The 22,018-nt window shown below is 40.6% G+C and overlaps 1 protein-coding gene across 1 annotated transcript in view; it reads left to right on the forward strand.

Moving 5' to 3' along the window:
- The window catches only part of Sorcs3 (sortilin related VPS10 domain containing receptor 3), a 609,790-nt gene that overhangs the window by 481,753 nt on the left and 106,019 nt on the right, over positions 1-22,018 (forward strand). The window contains exons 8-9 of the mRNA XM_031390639.1: positions 9,830-9,919; positions 20,131-20,310. Coding sequence (XP_031246499.1) covers positions 9,830-9,919; positions 20,131-20,310 — 270 coding nt within the window. The remainder of the gene's footprint in view (positions 1-9,829; positions 9,920-20,130; positions 20,311-22,018) is intronic.

The following is a 22,018-nucleotide window of genomic DNA, read 5'->3' on the forward strand; positions in this document are numbered from 1 at the left end:
TGTGTGTGTGTGTGTGTGTGTGTTAAGAGAGAGAAATCATATAAAGTTGGATTGGAAGGTGAGGGAGGATCTGTGAAGAGTCAGTGGAGGGGAATGAATTTGATCAAAGTATATTGCATGAAATTATCAATGAACAATGGAAAACAGTGAAAAGAAAGAAAAACTAAGAGCCTAGAGCACTGCAAAGATTCCAGATGCTGTGACATCTGCATAGCTTTCCAAGAGAGGACCAAGAGAACAATAAGACACATTATATATCCTCAAAATCAATATAGCTCTACAAGTGGGCCAACTTCCTACTGGAGAACTAGTAAGTGCCGGAAGAGTGCTGTCAACAAAGAGCCTGCGATCCAGAGGGAAATAAAGATGACTGGGATGGGGAATTGGAGGCCAAGGAGGACAAGCCACTATGAAATTGGTTGACCCTAGGCATGGGTCTTTATGATTTGCCCTAAACTAGTCATCCATTGGAGATGCTTCAGAGTAGACAACTTTGACTTATTCTGGACTCTCTGGTGGAACTGACCTTGTCAGGACATAGTAACCTACATTTCAGTCTGAACTCTGCCACTTTGGGACTGCCTAATTTCTTTAGGCCATTCAATTCATTAGCAAAGCTGAACTCTCTGATGCCTCCCTCCCCAAGGTAATTTGTTTATGGGAACTAACTTGTATTCATTAATGATCATCTGTGACACATATAGGATTGGTGCTCTCTATTTTTGGTCCCCCTAGAATGTCATCCCGGCTCAGGATAAGAAGAATAATTTCATAGCTCTATGTTTGGCCAGTATGATCAGGTGACTATACATAACTACTACATAGTCAGTCTCCAGAAGGTATTATATGGCTACAGGCATATTTCTCTGCAAATTTCCCTGAACAAGTAATATAAAATAAGCATCTATCTCTGTCTCTCTCTCTCTTCATCTCTCTGTCTTTCTCTCAGTGTATTTGTGTGTCCGTGTGCACGTGCGTGCACATGTGCATGCTGTGAAGATGAATTTATTCCAATACTTTATCATCAGTAATAGTAGTCATATATTTGCCTTTCAGAAGAGAAAATCTGAATTAATTTCCAAAGTCATTAAATCAACAAGGGGGAGAAGTCATTTTCAGATCTATTTCTAGGGTACCATCTAATGGGATTTATTCTCAAAAAATTGGGGAAAATATTCCCTTTGAAGACACAGGTAATTGGAAACCGAGTTCCTTTGTTATATCTGATGAAATACAGGTGGTCAGAGTTAAGCACATTAATTCTTCTGGCCATTGTGTCATCACAAGCTCACTGTTTTTCTTGCTCATCACCTTTCTCTTGCCTACCCGCATTTGTAACAAGCAGGGAGGTAGGTTAGTGGTCTGGTGATGGTTTTGATGAGCAGTGAAGCTGGCTACCTGGCTGACAATGGTAGTAGTTGCTTCATCAGTAGTTTATGACAAGTGACTTGACTGGCAAATTCATTACTCACTTCCCCCATCCTCCTCCATCCCTATAGACACACGTCATGAAAGAGAAAGAAATATTGGCTTCAGCATCAGGTTTTCATCCCCAATCTATTCTTGGTGAAGCTATTGTGGCACTCTTATTGTTGGTACTAATAAAAGGTTTTATGTACAAATCTGGATTGAAGAAGGTCCTGCCTTAGCATTGGGATACAGTGTTGTGTAATAGATTCACTCTTTCTTAACACTACGATATAAAAGGGGGTATACGACAGAGGGTAAATGAGCAAACTCAGGTGAGACACATACTGAACTCTGAACAGTTTAGCATCGGAGACGACTGGTTGATAGGATGTTGTGTTGTTCCATGTGCTGCATCAATGAGATAGACAGGTGGGGAGGTACCTTAGCAAAGCAGCTTTGGGTAAGGAGCTCCTCTTACCTGAGGCATTTCCTTCCACCATGAGAAAGCTGCCATGACAGTCAGCATCTGTATAGACAGGAGAGCAAGTGTTTGGTGAGAATTATGGCTGTCCGTTGACTCATTTTTAAAATGTAACTTTCACTCTATTGCCTAGGCTGACCTTAAATTCTGAAGATGAAGTAGTGATTTCACTGTCTTGATTTCCTGGGCATCTGGGACTGCAGGCATAAAGTTGCACTCTTATGGTCCAGTATTGAGAATACTATCTCTTTGTTTTTAAAATAAAGAAAAAATTCTATTAGTGATTAAGTGGAGAAGGGGATAAAGGTTTAAAAACATTGAGATTTATTTTTGAATACCCTGAGTGGAATTAATGAGCAAAGGATTTGCAAAAGGTAACTGTACATTTTAAAGATTCGAGTATCCCTTTCCCTTCTTTAAGGAGTAAGAAACAATATCTGAGCCATGTGATAGTCAGCTGACACATATCTACAATTGTGGCCACTTTTCTTCATGTTTATTATTCAAATTTTATTAGGCTCAGCTCAATCTCCTAGCTGGAAAAGCTTCTAGATGTCATTTTCTATGAGAGCAGCAGTCCTTGTGTAAGCCAAACTTATTTCTACTGTGATCCTTCTTATGCAAAAATTCTGAGAGCAGCACCTTTCTGTCATGGCAACAACAGAGCATTGACTGCTCAGGGACTGGGAAGCTGACAGAAACTCCACACAGAAAGAGCGATGGACATCCTGTCTGTAAAATTGCATGTGGAGTGATATGGGATCTATTCCCTCTTCATGGAGAAATTTGAGAGTTTCACTCAATGCAAGGATTGTCATAAGCTTTAATAAAACATAAATATTTTATTTGAATTCCATAGTCACCATTTACTTGCTAGTATTTTGGAGTATTATGTATAACTTCATTACATGTCAGTTTTATTCCTGAACATAAAATAGAAGGCTAGTATGTACAGATGAACAGTACTTGAGAGAAATGCTCAGAAATGCTACCTGCTACTAATCTCTCTAACCTAATATCTAATAATAGTTATATTATTAAAATAATAACATTAAATATTATTATGGATATTAAATAATATCATGAAAGTTAAGCACTCAAAAATATTTATTTTTGTTCTTATATTTCCTGTGTCTGCTTATAAATCCAGAGGCTCAACAACTGAATTCCCAGTGAGGGTCAGGAAGTAACTCACTGGCTTTGATTTCCTTTTTTATATACACATTTCTCTCTGTACACTAGGAAAGGCTATCATTCAGAAACAAAATGGATGAAAATAAATAATAAAAGACATGTCAGGTTAAGATTGGCCACAGCAAGAATAGGAATACTCAAAAGGGACAGATATATTTAATGACCAATACATTTATCCAAAGGAATCATTTACCCTGGCTAGGAGCCCAATTAAACCTGTAAAATGGAAATTCAGAAAATCAGATTAACGAGCCAGTCATTAGTAAGGAAAAGACCCAGCTAATTCTGTGTTTAGCATGAAGGATGGGCCCAGAGCAAATAATTGGATGACATTCATCAAATGTAAAATAAAAGGTGTCACAGACAGGGAGAGTAGTAATAATCTCTGGGATTTACAGTGCTAGGAAATTTGCTAGTAAGGAAGAGAAAAGTTCATCAAAATAGATTAATAGTGGCTAAACTTTACTCCTTCCTGTGTGGTTGCCAGAGAGTCACACAAATAATAATGGAGAGACTGCAAATACATCAGCTGGTTGTCTCCATAGCACTTTGAGGCTCCATTCCTGAGGATGTGGTGTTTAAGACACTGTATGGAAATAAGCCTTTGACTGTCCACGCCGGGACAGAAGTGGAGAGAAATTTTGTGTGCCCACCTGTAGTCATGAAACTGTGTAGAAGGCAGACCCAGAGTCTTAGTGGATAAGCAGATTAATCCCAGAAAATCATTATTCACTTGTTAGTTAAGTGTAATTTCCTGTTCATTCCTGGGCCAGGGTTTAAGCAGAAAGAGGAGTAAGGAAGCCAGTGTTGACTTTCTGGCTGCAGTTATGAGAGACTACGCCATGTTGGATGTACTGGCTGAGCTCCTTCCAATCTCCTGACCTGGAACGTATAGATATGATGAGGTAAACTGTGCACTGCAGCATCTTTCATCTCCTAACACCGACTGACTGGTGGCTGCTGTTACATTTGTTTATGCTGCCTCACATCTTCTAAGAAGACCTGGCTTTTAAAATGTCCCATCAATGTCATAACAGGCTGTCTAGGAATGCAGAGAAACATACACACATGTCAGTTGCAAAGCTTTACAAGTATGATTTAAGAAAAAAAAAAGATGTAAGAATCAAACAGATATGTTCTGTTTTACAGTGAGATTAGTAAGACAGAGTTCTGATTCTTCCAGCTACTTAGAGAGGGAGTACAGTTGTAGAGCTAAGCTTTCTGAGGTTCAAAGTTGTCTTTGACCAGTCACTTGGCCTCATATACCTTTTATAATGGTACAGTGAAGAATAGCTAAAGAATTTATAAAGGAGCTAAGGAATTTCTGGAGTGTGGTTGATGTGCTCAACAAACTCTACTTAACTGATTATCATATATCCACATTCTTCCTGGAGATCATCTGTGTCAATCATTTCTGTTACTACAATAAAATACCACATCTGGATAGTGTGTTTAAAAAAAAATAGAGATTTGATTTCCCCTGGTCTGGGGGCCAGCAAGTTTAAGCTTGAGGCTAATTCATTGCCAGAAGAAGGTTCATCTCCTACTTTCAAAATATGGTCTTCCCATCCAGAGACTGCCCCACCTGGGGATCCATCCCATATATAGTCGCCAAACTATTGGATGCTATTGTGGATGCTGGGAAGTGATTGCTGGGAGCCTAATATGGCTGTCTCCTGAGAGACTCTGCCAGAGCCTGATAAGTACAGAGGTGGATACTTACAGCCAACCATTAGACTGAGCAAAGGGTCCCCTATGGAGGAGTTGGAGAAGAGACTGAAGGAGCTGAAGGGTTTGCAGGCCCATGAGGGGAGCAACAGTGTCAACCAGCCAGAACTCCCCCTCCCCGCAGCGTTCCCGGGGACTGGACCACCAACCAAAGAGTACACATGGAGGGACTCATGGCTCTGGCTGTGTATGTGGCAGAGGATGGCCTTGTTGGGCATCAGTAGGAGGAGAGGCCCCTGGGTCTTGTGATGCCCCAGTGTAGGGGAATGTCAGGATGGGAAGTCAGGAGTGGTTGGGTGGGTGGGAGAGCACCCTCATAGAGGCAGTGGAAGTGGGGATAGGATAGAGGTTTTCCAGAGGGGAGACCTGAAGAGGGGTAACATTTGAAATGTAAATAAAGAAAATACTCAATGAAAGAAAACACCAACAATAACAACAAAAACCAAAACATGGACTTCTTCACTGGCCTCTTCAGGCAAAGGAGAAGAGAAAGGAAGGAGGTTGCATACATCGCTAGGACATTTGTACCTCCATGAGGGAGGAATCCTTGGGGCTTGGTCTTTTCTAAAAGATTCTACCTCTTAATTTTGCTGCATTTACACATCAGGTATTAATATGAAATCTTGGAGAGAATTTAAACATTTCGTCAATAATAGTCCATTGCTGTATTCTCTGTCCAATTTTTGGTTTCTGTCATGTACAAAATGCCCTCAATCCACCTTAGTGACCTCAGAGTCTTAACTTGTAAACAACCTCAAAGTCCAAAGCCAAAGTATCATTTAACTATCATCTAAATCACATGGATGAGACTTAAGGTATGATTGACCCTAAGACAAATTAGTCTCTAGCTCTGGGTCCTTATGTGATGGTAACAGAGTGATGGGCTAGATATAGGCTGGATATCTCCATGCAAAACAACCAAAGCAAGTAACAGGAAGAAGTACCAGATGTCAAGTAGATCCAAACTCCAATAAATCCACCTACTTTAATTCTGAAGATTGAAAATGATCTTGGTTTGTCCTGTCTTCTAGGCAGATTGAGGTTGAACTACACCTATAGCTTTTCTGGGGATAGCCCACACAGCAGAACTCATGGACTGGACTGGAGAACCTGTAGCTCTCCTAGACTGTAGTTCCGTAATTGATGGTGTGTACCTGGAGTCTTGGGAAGAATCTCAACTCCATGGCCTCATTGGGAGTTTCTCAAGTGGAAGCCTCTGTGTTCTGACCACATTCTTGTCACCCCCATCCTAGTTAAGAGTGAAGATTCATGCCTGCAGCATCCTCTTCCTGCTCCCTAGGACTTTTCACTCTTGGAAACTGGTGGAGGCAGTCATGCTTCTGTAGCCCTTGAACTCTGCCTGTAGAGTTAGTACCACAGGAATGACCTTGAGGCTCATTCCTTACACTTTCTAGAGACATGGCCAGGGCCACCCACAAGGCCCAACAAGGCTATCCAGGAAGATCTGAAGTATAATCTGAGAAAGAGAGACTTAGTGATGCTGGATAGCAAGCCCCAAGCCCTTTAAAGCTTTCTGTCCTCAAAACCCTGTTTTTCTGGACCTATCATGGGAGTAGTAGCTTTGGAAGTCTTCCAAATGCCCCAGGGACCAATCTTCCATCCTCTTAATGAATGCCATCTGCCTTCCTTCTGTTCCTCCCAATCTTTTTAGAAAAATTTTTCCTTGACCGCACCTTTGGCCTTCTTGTCCAAGCACATCTTTTAACTGTTTACATGACCATAGTCAGAATTTTCTAAATCTCAAAGTACCACTTCCCTGTGGAACACAAGCCCTATTCAAAATGAATTCTCTCATCTTACAAGCTGTCTAGGATTCATGTGACAGATGTACCTTCACTAAGATGTTTCTCCTCTGTACACTGAAATTCTGCTGTCCACGTATATTAGAATATACTGCCATTTCAGGTAAGTTCTTTGAAGGTAGACTGTCCTTCAGTATCTAACACATCATTCCTGGTTTTCATCTGAAATCTCATTGGCATCATGTTTCCTGTCCTCATTTCCACCAGCAGGCTGATCACAACTGCTTACGTCATTTCTAGGAAGACTAAAGAATTCTCTGAAGCTTGCTTCACCTTAAGGCTCTATTCATTGCAATATGTGCCTTTTCTAGCATTGATTTCAGTTTCTAAAGCCCTTTCCATGTATTTCTTGTATATTTTAGCAACAGCTCATTTCTAGTGCCAATTTATGTATCATACTATTTCTGCTGTTGAGATAACTTATCTTAAGCTGAGTGACTTATAAACATAAAAACTATAGTTTTCATTGTGACCAAGAGGCTGGCAAGTCTAATATCAAGGCAGAGGTGTGTCTATTGTCTGTAAGAGCACTTTTTCTTACTGTGACTTTGTGTCTTGTACACTCTGCTCTCATACAGCAGAAGAGATAGATGGTTGAGAGAGGCTAAAGTTAGTTACCTGTAATCATTTTATAAGCCTCTGATGGTCTTCATTGAATCAAGTGTTCACATCTATTCACCTTCTAAAATACTCTACATCTTAATATTATAGTACTGGTCATTAAACTTCAATATACATTTTAGAAGAAATGCAAACATTAAAATTGTGGCACTTGTGTAGGAAAGAAGGAAGCCTCAACAAGGTCATAAGACATGAAGGCACACTTACAGGAATATGTATGGCACAGGAGTAAATGTTGAGTGCCCTGTGGAAAAAGCAAGAGGTAAAGTTCAGAAGCTGATTGACAGGACCATGGTAAACTGATGGCAACTAAGACCTTTCCATGGACTCTTGAGGCTTGTACATAAGTTTAGGCATTATTGAGTTTCGGAAAAGAGGTACATAGTCAGGTAAAGTAGGGAGGAGGCATCTTAGTATCTGCAGGAGATTCTGTGCTTACATAAGTACTTGGGGAAGCACTTGGGCTGTATGGTCTTCCTATAGCCCTCTAATATGTTAGCGCATTCTATGGTCCTAAGAACCATAATCTGTATTCATTACTGAAACATAAACATTCTAAGTTGTGTGTGAGATTGTGTGTGCCAAAGGGCAGATTTAGTGAGAGTGTATAGAGAACTAGATTTTAAGCACAGCATATATTTGGGGTGCTTAAATGTTATCTCATATGGAGGACCCTCCTTGGGGGTTGACAAAATGCCTTAGGGCAAAATGGACAATGGTGTGAATGAATTAAGTGCTATTGAATTGTGCATTTAAAAAGTTTAATTATAGGAATTTCATATCAATTAAAAATTATCACCACTATGAATAATAGCAGTCAGGAAGTTCAGGTGAGGAGCATAGAGGTATATGGAGATTGCTGTTAAAGATCTAGTTCTCTGGTATTCAAAGTCTGGTCTTCAGATAGCAATAGCAGCAAGAAACTTATTAGAAGAGACCATTCATTGACCCCAACCAAACTCAATATAATCAGACATGAGGCTCAGCAGTATGAGTTTTAATAAGCCATCCAGGTGATTCTGAAGCATGTCAAACTCAAAGCTATTGATCTAGTTTTTTGATTGGCAGGTATGTTTGTATGTTTTGATTTTGTAATTAAAATAGAATCAAACCAAACAAATAAATGCACAGGTTCATGCAAGATCTAAGAGTGTGCCCACGCCCAAGAGTTGCATTTTAATCCGAGTCTATGAACTTAATGATTATTTTAAAAATAACCATTAATCTCAGTATGTCAATACACATTCTAAGCCAAACACAAAACAATGTAGATTTATGACAAGTAATTTAGAAAAATAAAAATAAAAATTCTATAATTAAAATCTCATTAGAAAATGAAGACCTGCAATGGCCCTAAACCTGAAGGAGAGAACTAGTCACTCTTCATTTACAGCCTTAACTTCTTTCTGTACCAGGCTTTTCCCAGGCTCTGCCTTATGCTGAGTTTAGCATCTGCCCTACCTGGTAGCTTGACGTACCTACTTTGGGGTCTTCAAATCTGTGAAGGAAAAGGATGACAGCCATGGGGAGGTCACCCTTCAGAATGAGGAGTGATGGGTATCTTTCAACAGAGACATTACACCCCACCGCTCCCAGCAGTTCCTAAGGATGGCTGCCAGCTTTGGCCAGAAATGAGGTCCTGGCTGGTCTCCAGCTTGTGCTTGGTGAGAAGGGAGCATGTGCTGAAGTAATTGCCACTGCAGCAGCCTGGCTGTTATTGTCCTCCTGCTATTTTCTCTGAACAGGCCATGTTATCTTCTTCAGTGAATATTAATTTCCCCTGAGTTAGGGTAATTGGACCAAGAGCAGCCCTCTGCAGAGCTGTTCCATATTGGCAGGACTCTTCCACAAACCCAGGCTTGTGGACCAGTTTTTGGAGTGATACCATGTCATCTAATGAAGGATCCTTCTTTTGCCAAATGAAGTGGCTGAGCATCTCCCTGTCCTCCTCCTTCTGAATAAACAGAAGTTTATACATTCCATGTCTGGACTTTTCTTCTTACCTTCATTGTCTTTACTCAGCTTGCACATGGGTAGGATCAAAAAGCATCTGTCCAATGCATGGATTTATGAATATGAATGGAAAAGTGTCACTGTCAGAAATGAAATGAAATTTCCCAGTAGTGATGGTTTGAGCCATGCTGATCATTTAGAACTCCAAACAATGCTTATGACCATGGTGCTGTGGTTGCAATGCATTAATAAATTGTTTAAAAAATAACAAATACTGGGCAAATAGATCATGATTGAAACTGATGCTGTTAGTTTCTTTGTTTTCAGTGGAAAAAATGCACATTAGGCATGTTCATCTGCAAAGCACAGTGACAGCATACAGAATCGCCTGATGTTTTTACTTAGGAGCACAGGGATTATCATTGTAATTGTGTATTTACTGGCTCAGCACCAGGACACAGAAATACTCAAGAATTCCATGGGATCAGGGATCCAAAAAAACTAACGTCAGACAAACGCAAAAGGGTAATTTTGAGCCTATTGAGGTTACTCATGGACAGGAGAGTATTTTCTAACTTGGGTCACCATCTGATCTCTTCTTGTTTCTCCCATGATCCAGGTGACAATAGGTGGAAGAGCCAGCTACTACGTGTCCTACCGGAGAGAGGCCTTCGCCCAGATAAAGCTGCCCAAGTACTCCTTGCCAAAGGTACTGCACTTAACACCTGCTGTCTGAGACTTGCTAGACAGAGCCAGGGATGGAGAGGCAACCTGCCATTGAGGTTTAGTGTGGAGCACTCCTAAAGGATTTTGACCACTGTTGATGATGCTGCATGTGAGCACTCTATTTCTTTCTCAGTAGCATGGCAGGCAGGAGTTTGGTTTCCGATAGCGCATGGATATGGTAGGATCCTGTGCTCTTTGATAAAAGTGAGAAAGGAAGACTGGCTTTGAAACACGTCTCTTCAGAGCAGACTCCTTTCAGAAGCAGTGCTGTTGACAAACAGAAGGTAAGTTTGTCCAGGAGGAGCAAAGCTGCTACGTGAGTAGCTGAAAGGACACAGAGAGGTCTGGTGGTTTTCTTGCCTCTCTCTGCATTTTAAGGGTAAATATGAGCACATGCTACCTTTTCTGTTCCACTCTCTTGCTGAGTAGATGAAAGAGCCTAACCTACTAGAACGATAACATCAAGTGCTAACATTTCTGCTCCTCCACTGGATGTTTATAAAGCTTATGCTTTGGATCCTACTTTCCATGAAAACCAGCTTCTAGGTGAAGATTTCACTCTGGTTTCTCTATGAGTAGATCTTGTTAATTCATTGTGAACAAGACCAGGGTGTGATGGCATCCCTTAACGTGGCTGCAGGAGGCCATCTTGGGGCATGCACTTGCCATGTCGTATGATAGGAAGACGTTGGCCTCTAAGATGAGGCTAATAAAGAGTGTGTAGGCTACCTGAGCACAGAGTGGGATGATTATGGGATAAGAAGGTAAATCGCTTTACTTCCCTTGGTATATTCCTTGCTCGTATGGGTGTATTCATTCTATCAAGCATTCATTCTTTATTAATTTATTAAACTTTTCTTTCATTGAACTGGGCAATCTATGTTAAACATTGAACTGTTTAAAAGTCATTAAATGATGGAGAGTTCAAATTATAAAACTCAATCTCTCTCTTCTTTTCATTCTTTGCCAAAATTATTAATTTTAATGGTTTTAATTAAAATAGAATTCCACCATTCCCCCTCGAAATAGAATTTCCTCATCCTACCTCCATTTCCTCCCTCCTGCCCCTGCTAAACAACCCCCAAACCCCTCTGTACATTGACTCTCAAGTTGATACTCTTTGTCTTTGATTATATTTGTTATATGAGTGTTTATGTACATGAATGCAAATATGCATAAATACCACCTGCTGTGCCAAAATTTTAGCTTGTAAGATGGAAATCTGTATTAGACAACCAGTGAAGGGGCTCATCCGTGGAAGGAGCTGATTCTCTTCCTTCCAGCAGTCAAAGAGAATACAGTCTGGCTTCTATGCTTTGATTCAGAGAAGAAGTAAGTTGGCAAGAGAAGGGCAGGAGTTGGTCAAGAAGACTTTGAATAGAATCTTCTCTGTGGTCCTTGACTTCAGATTACAGAGTTTGCCAATGCACCACACTTTGGGGCACTGAGTTCTGAGTCACACATAGGGAGAAGAAAAGCTAACCAAATGACTCGTTTGTGTTCAGAAGTGGTGTACTTCTGACACCGGTGCCATGTTCTAGCAGTCGATATGACATTGGATGGATATGACTGGATATAGCATTAATGAGTTAAACTTGTGTTGTAGCTTCAGTAGCTCTTGTATACATGGTTTAACTTAATTTCTTGAACTCCGCACACTTTATAAAAATCAAAATATTTGAAAGCAATAGAAACCAAATAAAAATATGTTTAATAACATATTTTTAAACATCTACTAAAAAACGTTGAACTATAGCTAGAATAGTAAATATGGTAACAAATATTCCTTACCTGCTAACATCAAATAAATATAAATTTAATAAAATATGCTAAAACATTTTTAAAAATTGAACTAGACATGGATTGAATAGTGAATGCAATGCAAGTATTTTCTGCCTGCTAAAACTTGTAGTCTGTTAGACAAGCACCATTAGGTAAGCCACTGTAAGTACATGGAGGATTCTAGAAGTCTAAGGAGCATTTTTAGACAAAAGTGCATCTAGTTGAATGTGGATAGTGGTAGCAACTTCCTAGAGAAAGCTATGTTTAAGATAATATAATAAAAACCGTAACATTTGACCTGTAAACAAAGGTAGGTCAGAAGTACAAGGATGGTAGATAATATAAAATTGTCTTATTACCTTGGAGAAATTGGTTCCATGCTACCTGCAGCTGTCAAAATTCATAGATGACTAAAGTCTCTTGTACAGCTAGTGTGGCATAGCATTTTCATAACCTACCCACATCCTTTCTGAATACTTAAAGTCATCTTTGAATCTATGCCAATATTGTTTAGGGGATCACAAAAAGAAATAACATACTGTGTTTGTTAAGCAAAGGTGTATAATTAACTGCACACTGTTCTCTGGAGAACAGAGTTTGGGAGGACCAACTGCACTTGCAAAGGCTTTGTTTTAACAGCAAATGTGGCTTCTCTAATAAAGTTAAAATATACCTTGTGAAGTTTGGTTGCAGAGTTTGGCAGAATGGCTGATGAAAAGGGCAGATCCCATATTAAATAGCCTTGGGGGAACACAGAGGCTGCTTTCTGATTGCACTCTGGTTTCTCTATGAGTAGATTTTGTCGGAAAATTGTTCAGGATGCTGACTGCCGGTTGTACCCATCAAGTAGTCTAAAGCCAGCCAGGAAGCCAGTATGAGAGGAGGAGAAAGGGAAAATTCAGCCATGATCTTCCTAAAGGAGGATGCTGTGGTCCCCAACTTCCAGGCCTGAGCCTTAAATGTGTGTTTCAGGAACCTTCCAAACCATCTCTCCAATGTAAGAACTTTACAAACATGTTTACCTCTTTATGAGGGCCTACTTTTATGAAATTTTAACCTCCTTAGAAAAGCAATAGTTCAGTCCCTTAGGCATGTGGCTGCAGGTGGGATACAAATGAGGCCCTGGATTGATTTCCACACAGAGCAGTCCATTAATGATTAGCAACCCCATGGCGACTTATTGTGGAGGCATATCCAACCAGGCATGCAGCCCCTTCATAGAAGTGCATCCAGATAGGCTTCTCATTAATACAAGGCTGCTGTGAAGGCAGCTGGATGGTGATCGATCATTTTATTAGCCGGGGTTGGCCCGGAGTTTCATAATCAGGGCTAAGGAGCTAGGGGCGGAGAGGATAAAGGCAGGTTAGTTCTTTCTATCGTTTAAGAGACTCAGATGGCTTAGCTGCTATTAGGTGTGTTGGGTAAAAACAAAATGATGGAAAAGTTTCCTGTTATCACTGCCCCTCAGGCTCCCATTCACAGCCTATCTGTTCCGAACATGCAGACCTTGACTTTCAAGTACTTCGCAGAGGGTGAGACGAATGACATTAATAATGAGCAGATTTATTAAAATGAAGAGTACTTTGTCTAGGCTTCTGTCATTCCCTCGTCGGGCACTGGGTTGGGACTCTGATCCCATAAGCATGACGCGTATGCACCAAGCAGCAAGCATGGTGGAAGAGAATAACAGCAATGGTAGAGAAAAGACAGCTGAACTTCTGAGCAGAACCCTAAATACCCCTTCAAGCTCAACCACTCACCCAGAAGCCTGGGTCTGCTCAGAGCGAAATGGCATAGCAACACTGGAGTCCATGAATGGCTCACTGCGTGTCTAGTGTAAGGTGCTCAGTAGATCTAAGGAACAGCTGTCATTTAGGGGGAGATAAAGCAGTGCCCTTAACCAGCCTGCTATGCAGATCAAGCTTATAGTAGAATTGTGTCTCCTATAGCATTGGCCTCCATATTGCTTAAGGCTGGCACTCTACCACCTTGGAGTAGAGCCTGACTTAGACTTTTTGGTCCCTTAGGTTCTAAATTTTTTCTCAAGTTGAAATTCTAAAAGTCATTTCTACAAGAGAAAAACTTTGTTTTTTTTTTCCTCAAAATTATTTGGGTTCTAGTGATACCCCCAAACTTTGCCTGAGCTTCATGATTCTGGAAAACAGAAAAAGTTAAGGAATACACCTCCATTTTGTGTTTGGGGAGAGGCTTATCCCCATGGAACTGTTGTCCCTGGAAACTAAGACTTAAGACGTCTGACATGCTTTTCTATCATGTGGCCATATTTACATTCTTGCTCTCCTCCAAACAAATGTGGACAAAACCTCTAATAATTTGGCTTAACCAAACTTAAATCTAGCTTTTCTATTGCCCTCTCTTCTTGAACTTTGCCCATCCTCAAGCTTGTACATGCAATTGAGAACTTGGACAAACAGTGCAGTGGGGGGCAGCCATCTGCCTGATCCCAAAGCATTTCTGAGCATCACTTGGCTTCAAAGAAAATTTCTCCTTCAGTTGCTTGCTTATGTCATCTCCATGTCCTGCTACAACACTTGGTCCCTTGTTATTTGATATTTCTTTTTAAAAGCAAATCTTGAGGATTGCGAGAAACTTTTGTAGATAAAGTAATTGACATATAAGTGGGAGAGTTCATATCCTTAGCATCTTTCTATATGCCCACATATGATCCCACCTCTGGAGAGTCAGTATCAGGGGGTCCCCTTAAGCAAGCTGGTGGAGCTATACTATGTATTCAGGGTTTAGCAAAACACACTGCCTCAATAAACAAGTTTAGAGTGGTTAAGGAAGGCCTCTGAAGTCAAACTCTTGTCTTAACACACAAGCTTCTACATATATGTGAACACACGCACACATAAAAGATATATTACACCCACATGCACGTGCAACAAAAACTAACTGAAATATATAAGAATAAAAAGAACAGGTAAGAAGAAATTTAAAAGCAATCCTCGGCAAGGCACGATGGTACATGGGTATGATTCAAACACTTGGGAGGTCGAGCCAGGAGGATCTGTAGCTCCAGGCCAGCCTTGGCAGTGGTCTGGGTTTGAAGCCAGTCTGGGATACATTAAACCCTTTTGTAAAATGAAACAAAACAAAAGCAGTTCCTTATGACGCACTTGCAGATATTATATCAGAGTTTGCAATGGCTTTTCCTTATCTGAGTCAGAGTATACAGTAATTTGTCAATAGGATATAGTTAGTCCCATTGTGAATAGTGAGGTGGGGGAAGCTATTTCCTTAACATTATTATAAAAACAATGACAAGGATGTTAACTTGTACCTCCTTACCTAGGTTTGGTAGGTCACAGCCAGTGTTCTTAAGGATTTATGTGTAATCCTAATGTGTTTACGAGTTCCCATTCTGTCTTCCATGCACTGCTAACTGCCCTCTATCCTCCCTTCCATGTACTCCATGCGACCTTGGGACTCCTGCAGCCATCCTTACAAATGACCACCTATGTGTCATACCTACTCTTACCTCTCCACCCTTGTTTTCGTCTGTCTCTCTGGAATAGTTGGCATAATACCCCTTGCCCAGGTCCATACGATACCCTTTCTATTTCTATATGCCCTTCTTCTAACTATCTCTTAGTAGTTGCACTTCTTTTTTTAATTAATTAATTTTTTTACACCCTGTATTTTATTTACCCCACCCCCATCCACCCTCCGACTGTTCCACATCCCATACCTCCTCTTCTTAAATTCTCCTTACAATCTGTGTGCTCTCTGAGTTGACTTCATCCATTCTTTGTTTATATTGGTGACAAGTGCATGAACAGCCGCAGCTCATCTCTCATCACTTCCAAGCCCTTTACTGAACTGCCTGTTCAGAGTGCATCCTCTCACATGCCTTGGATCAGAAACACAGACATGAGCTAGTATCCGCTCTGCATTCTCTGAGCGTCATCATTCTTTTTACTTACTTTTATATCCTGTTATTTACTTTGTAAACTTTTGTTCTGCATGGATTCTACAGCAAATTCTTTGCAAAGTACTAGAGATAAAGTAATAAATATGAGAGTTTTTGCTCCCTGGAAGCTTAGTGTTCAATGAGAGAGAAAGACAATAAACAAATAATTATGTGTGATTACTTTATCACTAATTACAAATGCAATGCATGATATCTAAAAATAAAGAGACCAGTTTTACAAGTCAGACACTGTCTGTGTGTTCTCCCCCAACAGATTTTCTAATATGCCACCAATCCGGTTTACAGAGAGACATTACTAAGAACTTACTTCCGTAGTTCAGGTCTTCACACACTTTATACTTCCTGCCAAATAAAGGTTAGATGTGCTGCACAGAATCCTTTGTGATGTGGCCTCCCTATTCTTACCTCTTAGATGAGGAGATGTGCAGAGCCCTTAGCCTGTGTCCCTGAGAGTTCCACACTCCCTCAGTTGACTGCTTTAGTGTAGCATCCAGTTAGGTTTGGGAAGATCCGAGAAGCTGCTGTCTTCCCTGTCCAGCATTTGCTTAGGGACATCCTCTTTGGTGTAGCTTTATTAATCTTTTATTCTTCTTACTACCTTAAGTGTAGAGCCCTAGAACATGGGAAATGCTTAATCATTTAGGTGCTTCATGTAAACTTTTAAGAGGCCCAGGATATTAGAAAACAAACAAACATAAACAAAGAATAGGAAGGGACAGGGAGGAAGTATTTTCATTAGTGTTTACTTCAAAGGACCCAGATTTTGTTTTGTTATGCTTTCAATAGTACGATTTTTCAAATCACTGTTGAAATGGTAGGGGATATTATTGATCAATGCTTTCCAAATAACATATGTGCTTATTTGGAGGCTTTTTAAGTTGTTGCAGCATTAGCAAGGTTCCCTTCCAATGGTTTCTTACTATGTTTTCCCTCCTTTGTGTTCTCCCTTTATTACCATCTCTCTTCCTACATGTTTTCAGGATCAGCAACAAGAAAGTGATGTTTGCATTTCAGTTCAATTAAGTTAGCTCCATTAACAAAACAAAACAAAACAAAACAAAGCAAAATGCCCAATAGTTCAGATCCCTGTTGGACAGATTTTTAACTGATTCCATATTTTTTTCTTAACATTTTAATATTCTGGTTAGTCTTTATTGATTTCTGTTTAACACGAACTGTTTAGAAAAGGATAATACGCAAGCATGAACTACCTGTGGCCCATGGCTATATGCATCTTAAGATAGCTATGGTGTGGCCAAAAGCAATTGAAGACTTTGTGAGCTTACTTGAGACATTATTACCATTATGACTCAATTGTGGGGGTTCTTTAATGAGACCTGTGTAGGTGACAAGGTCATGTTGCAGTATTGGAAAGTTGCGCAAGCTTGGAACAACATGTCATGGTGACTCTGTGGGATCATCCTAAGACTTGCTCAGGCAGTAACTCTAGGCTTTCTGTCCTCGCTATTTAGGAGACAGAAGTAGGAGGATGCTTTGTGTTGAGGAAGTCAAGGCTAGCTCGGACATCTTAGTTACCGTCTCTATGGCTGTGGCAATGCCCTGGCAGAAGTAACTTAATGGAAAGGGGAGCTTTATTGTTCAGAATTTGCTTACAGCTCCTTGTGGTGGGAAAGTCATAGTGGGAGAATGAAGCGGCTGGTCACATTGAACAGTCAACAAGCAAAGGGTAGAAACTGCTTGTACTCAGCTTGCTTTCTTCTTCCTACACAAGTCAGGATTCCAGCCCAGGGAATGGTGCTGCCCACAGTGGCTGAGTCTTCTCTTACTCACTAACATAATCAACGTAACCTACCGCTGGCGTGTGCAGAGGTCTGTCCCTCAGGTAATCATAGCTTTGGTGTTGCCTATCGATATTAGCCGTTGTACTCCGCAGCATAGCAAAGGCCCTATCTCTTCAATGAGAAAATAATGACAAATCTGATGAGGATCTGTAAGTCATCCTGATCACACTGAAGTTATATCCTTAGCAACATGGTGCTTAAAGAGTTAGTTTCTTGATTACATCTCAGTAATGTCTTTCATCACCTGAAGGACTGACAAATGAAGTACTTCCTGGGAGGGCAACATAGAATCTTATACACGGGAGATGTTTTAGCTTCTGCTGCTGGAGGCTAAGGACCTGCTTACCAGCTGGCACAGCTCAGGATAGCATTTTCCTCATATACACGCACAGTAAAGCTGGTTGCCTCTAACCCTGGCCATTCCATGGTATTCTAAGTTGTTTTCCCTCCCCTTACTTTACATTAGTTTAGTCTAAAATAACTTAGCTCATTCATTTTTATGACCAAAACATCTGGGAAAACCCAAGCATTTCTACTGCATTTTTATCAGGGTGAGTGAATTTAATTTGGATTTCCTACAGCTGCTCTTTCCCCTCCTACTGGGTTCTTGGGCATTCATTCCATAGCTACACAACACGATTTCATCCCATGGTCTCTAGGAGTAGAACTTGTTTCTATTTTAAAACAGTTCAGCAGGAACCTGTAATTGTACAAGATATATAAGCTGCAGTGAGCAAGTCAAGCCTTAGTCAGGATGACCTAGTAAGTTCAAGGCTAGAGACTACTGACGAATGACCTCGCAGTAAATGTCTAGAATTTGTTTGCCTACCTTTTCTGCCTTGCAGTTTTCAAGATCATATGGCACATTCCTCGGTGGAGTGGGGGAGGGGCTGATGACAGGGCTGACATTAAAGACCCTGTTGCTCTTTCAACTTGAAATGGATTCTGGGAAAGGTAGACCTTGCCTGATTAGTAATTTGCTATCTGCCCTGGTTACTGATGCTGCTGCTATCAGTGCACTTCACAGATACAAGTATGGCTCTCCATCTGTGACCTGTTACATGACATGCACACTGTATTTATGCATTTTAATGCCATCACTTTAAACAGATGTTTAACCATGTCAACATGTCCTCCTGAAAAATGCACATTATTTTGGTATGGACTTGAATGTGTCATAATTATGCAGTGATTAGAGTGCATGTGGTATATTTTTTGTGAACTAGTTTTGAATTGTGAATCATTCAATTGGCTTTTTGGAACAATCCAGACCAGGATTAGAAACTAAAACAAATGCAAGGACCATGAATGCAATGGTAGCCTGTAAGGAGCAGACCATTAGAATATAGACCTATCCAGGGCAGAGATCCTAATGGTGCCACATCCACCGAGCAGCCTATAGAATCAGGTTTTCATACAGGCCAAACTGACATTTGCAATCACTCTTTACTGTACTGGATGCTAGTGTAAAATTATCGATGACTTGCCCTGATATGAGTGTTTGTGTCTAGTCATACTATAACTTGTCATGCCATGTTCAGTTGACATCTCTGGGAGGCCTGCTTTTTTTTTTTTTTTCTGAAGGGAGACAAGGAGGAATGGATCTGGGAGAGGGGAGATATCAGGGGAACAGAAAGGAATAGAGAGGGAATATTGAGGTTGGGATGTAAATTTAAAATAAAGAAAAAAATCACTGATCTAGGAATTATATATTCAAATGAAGCTCACCATTATGTCAATCAGACACTCAGGTAGTCGTTGACTGGCTCTGTCACTTACTATCTGTGCAATTTGGAGCAATTTGGATGAACCTCTATGTGCCTTAGTTTGCTCCAGAAAATGATAATAATCATCCTATCTCTATCATAGGATTATTTGACTTTTATTTGAAAAAAAATTTTTGAATGACAGAATAGTCCCCAAGTACTAGGTGCTTTTATTTTTACTCCTTGGAGAGAAAATTGAAATTGATGGAGGCTGATACATTTATCAGCCACTTGTCTCATCGCAGCAGTGCTTATAGTAAGACCCAGGTCACCAAGTTCCAGGTTGAGTGTGATTAACTGGCCAAGCATAGTTTTTTTTTTTTTTTTTTTTTAATTCTCATTTGCAGCAGGCTCTCCATTAGCTTCACTTAAATAACATGCAGAACTCCCCGACTCACAGTTATTTGACTCACGCCTATGTGTTACGTGAAGTTGGGGGTCTATGGCTGAACCTACTTGCCTCCTTGCCATCCACTCGATACTGAGGATTCGTAAGGAAAAGCCTGAGCTGCAAGACTCAAAACCATAAGTGAAGATCAAAAGGTGGAGTGGTGCCTGCTGCTCCATATGTCTGAGTGTCCTCCTCGATGGCTAGATGCCTCTGTTAGCACTATCACTAAATTTCAGACATAAATGTGAAAAATGAGCTGGGGCGAATCCCTAGGAACCATGGGAAATGATACCCACTAAAGCCCCTTACAACCATCTTGCTGTCACTTAGCAAGGAACGGAAATCATGATGCTCACGATTTATAGCCTTGGTCCAACACAGAACTGCTTAACGTGGCCTATAACTCAAGATTTTCCTCAACCATTTCACAAGTCACGGGAATTACCTGAGGTCCCAGTGGGCACTCTACCTTCTCACAGGCCATCTGTCTCATTATAGGACATGCACATCATCAGTACAGATGAGAACCAAGTGTTTGCCGCCGTCCAGGAGTGGAACCAGAACGACACCTACAACCTGTATATCTCAGACACTCGTGGGATCTACTTTACCCTGGCTATGGAGAACATTAAGAGCAGCCGAGGTCTAATGGGGAACATCATTATTGAATTATATGAGGTATGTAGCCAAAATGATCTCTCCCTGGATTGACCTTTCCTTTTTATGTGTTTTGACTTTGTAAGCACTAGTGCTAGAATCCTGTTTTTGATCCCAGCTGTTTCACTTGGCAATTGCGTTTTGAGGCAAGGGATGTAACCTCTTCGTACCTCAGTGCCAGAGAATAAAGGTACAAGTACTTGTCTGGTAATGTTCATGTGAGGTGAGCTGTATGGTGTGTGTAAGGTATCCACTTCTCAGGAAGGTCAGTGTTCGCACATGTATGAGCACGCCAGAACTAAAGGCACACAGCATATATGATGTCTTAAGGAGCCTTCAAAACTCCATGCTTCTTGCTATGTACCTTTCTAGAAAAAAAAAGAATGCTATTTACATGCAGAAATTATTTTTAAAATGATGCTTATAAAGAAAATTCGGAGGAAAAGAAGGAAAAAAATAACTTGTAAGAGAGTAAATGCCGCACCATAGTATAATGAAAAATTTGCCTTTATATGGGTGATTTTATACACACACACACATACTCACACACACACACACACACACACACACACACACACACACACACACACACACAGTATGCCAGTTAAAAGGACACTTTCCCTAGGAATCCACATGAATGCACACAGAAATCAGAGAAAAATTACAGACCCTTAGAGATGTATTGTTTCCTTATGTCTTAAAAGTCAGCATATAACCTTTGGCAGTACTAAAAGAGACGTGGTGAAGTGATCAGATTATTCTAGAGATGTAATAGGCTGAATTTTGCAGAGCATGTCTTATGGGCCAAAAGAAGACAGTGGCTGGTGCTTAGACTCACATAGGTTGTGACGAGTGAGCTCAGCTCTAGCTGGGCTCTCAGATTACCTCGATGAGCTTTGCTCTGCTGGATCTCCCTCTCTTCAAAGTAAATGTGGCTTTCGGACTAGAAGCAGAACAGAAGGTTCAGTACATGGTCCTGTGGCATCCTCTGGTGAGTGTTCGTCCACGTTCTGGCATCTGTCACTGGTATCTGAGTTGTCTACTTGTTCACCACCTAGTTATTACAATGTGTCTACCTCACATCCCACTCCCCAACTTCATATCTTAATTGTTTATTTACTTTATTTTTTTATATTTCACTGAATCCAGTTAGTGCTGGCCATTACTACACATGTATGGGACCGTCTATTGGAGCATGGTTAACTTATCACATATTACATTCTTAAACTAAACGGAATGTTCCTCTCCTAGCAGCCACCTTCTGCCAGCAGCAACCTGGCCAGGGCTGGGAGCTTATGTTACCTGCCCCTGTGCATGCTGGGATACCCACTGCCTTTATCTTGAGCAGGTCTCAAACAATTCTCTCTAACAACAAAGGCTTATTGGAAGAAATGTCCAAGTTTCTTCCTAGATTTATAAAGACTGGCAGCAATGTCTAAGGGATATATGTAACTTTGATTAGCTTTCTTTCTTTACCTTTAACCTAGTTAAGAGACAGAAATATACCTTCATTATTAACAATAAGCTACAGTTTGGAGGAATATCCCCAAGACTCTAAGGATAAATATTCATGCCCCTGTGTTCTCACACAAATCGAAGCGCATGAACATTGCTGTAGATGACCTCATAGCAAAATTTAGAAGCCCCATCTGGCAACCATGGTGTCCATCTCTAGTCTCAACACTCAGAGAGCTGAGGCAAGAGGATCCTGAGTTCAAGTCCAGGTTAT

Source organism: Mastomys coucha, unplaced genomic scaffold (genome assembly GCF_008632895.1).
Source record: "Mastomys coucha isolate ucsf_1 unplaced genomic scaffold, UCSF_Mcou_1 pScaffold21, whole genome shotgun sequence".
NCBI classification, from domain to species: Eukaryota; Metazoa; Chordata; class Mammalia; order Rodentia; family Muridae; genus Mastomys; species Mastomys coucha.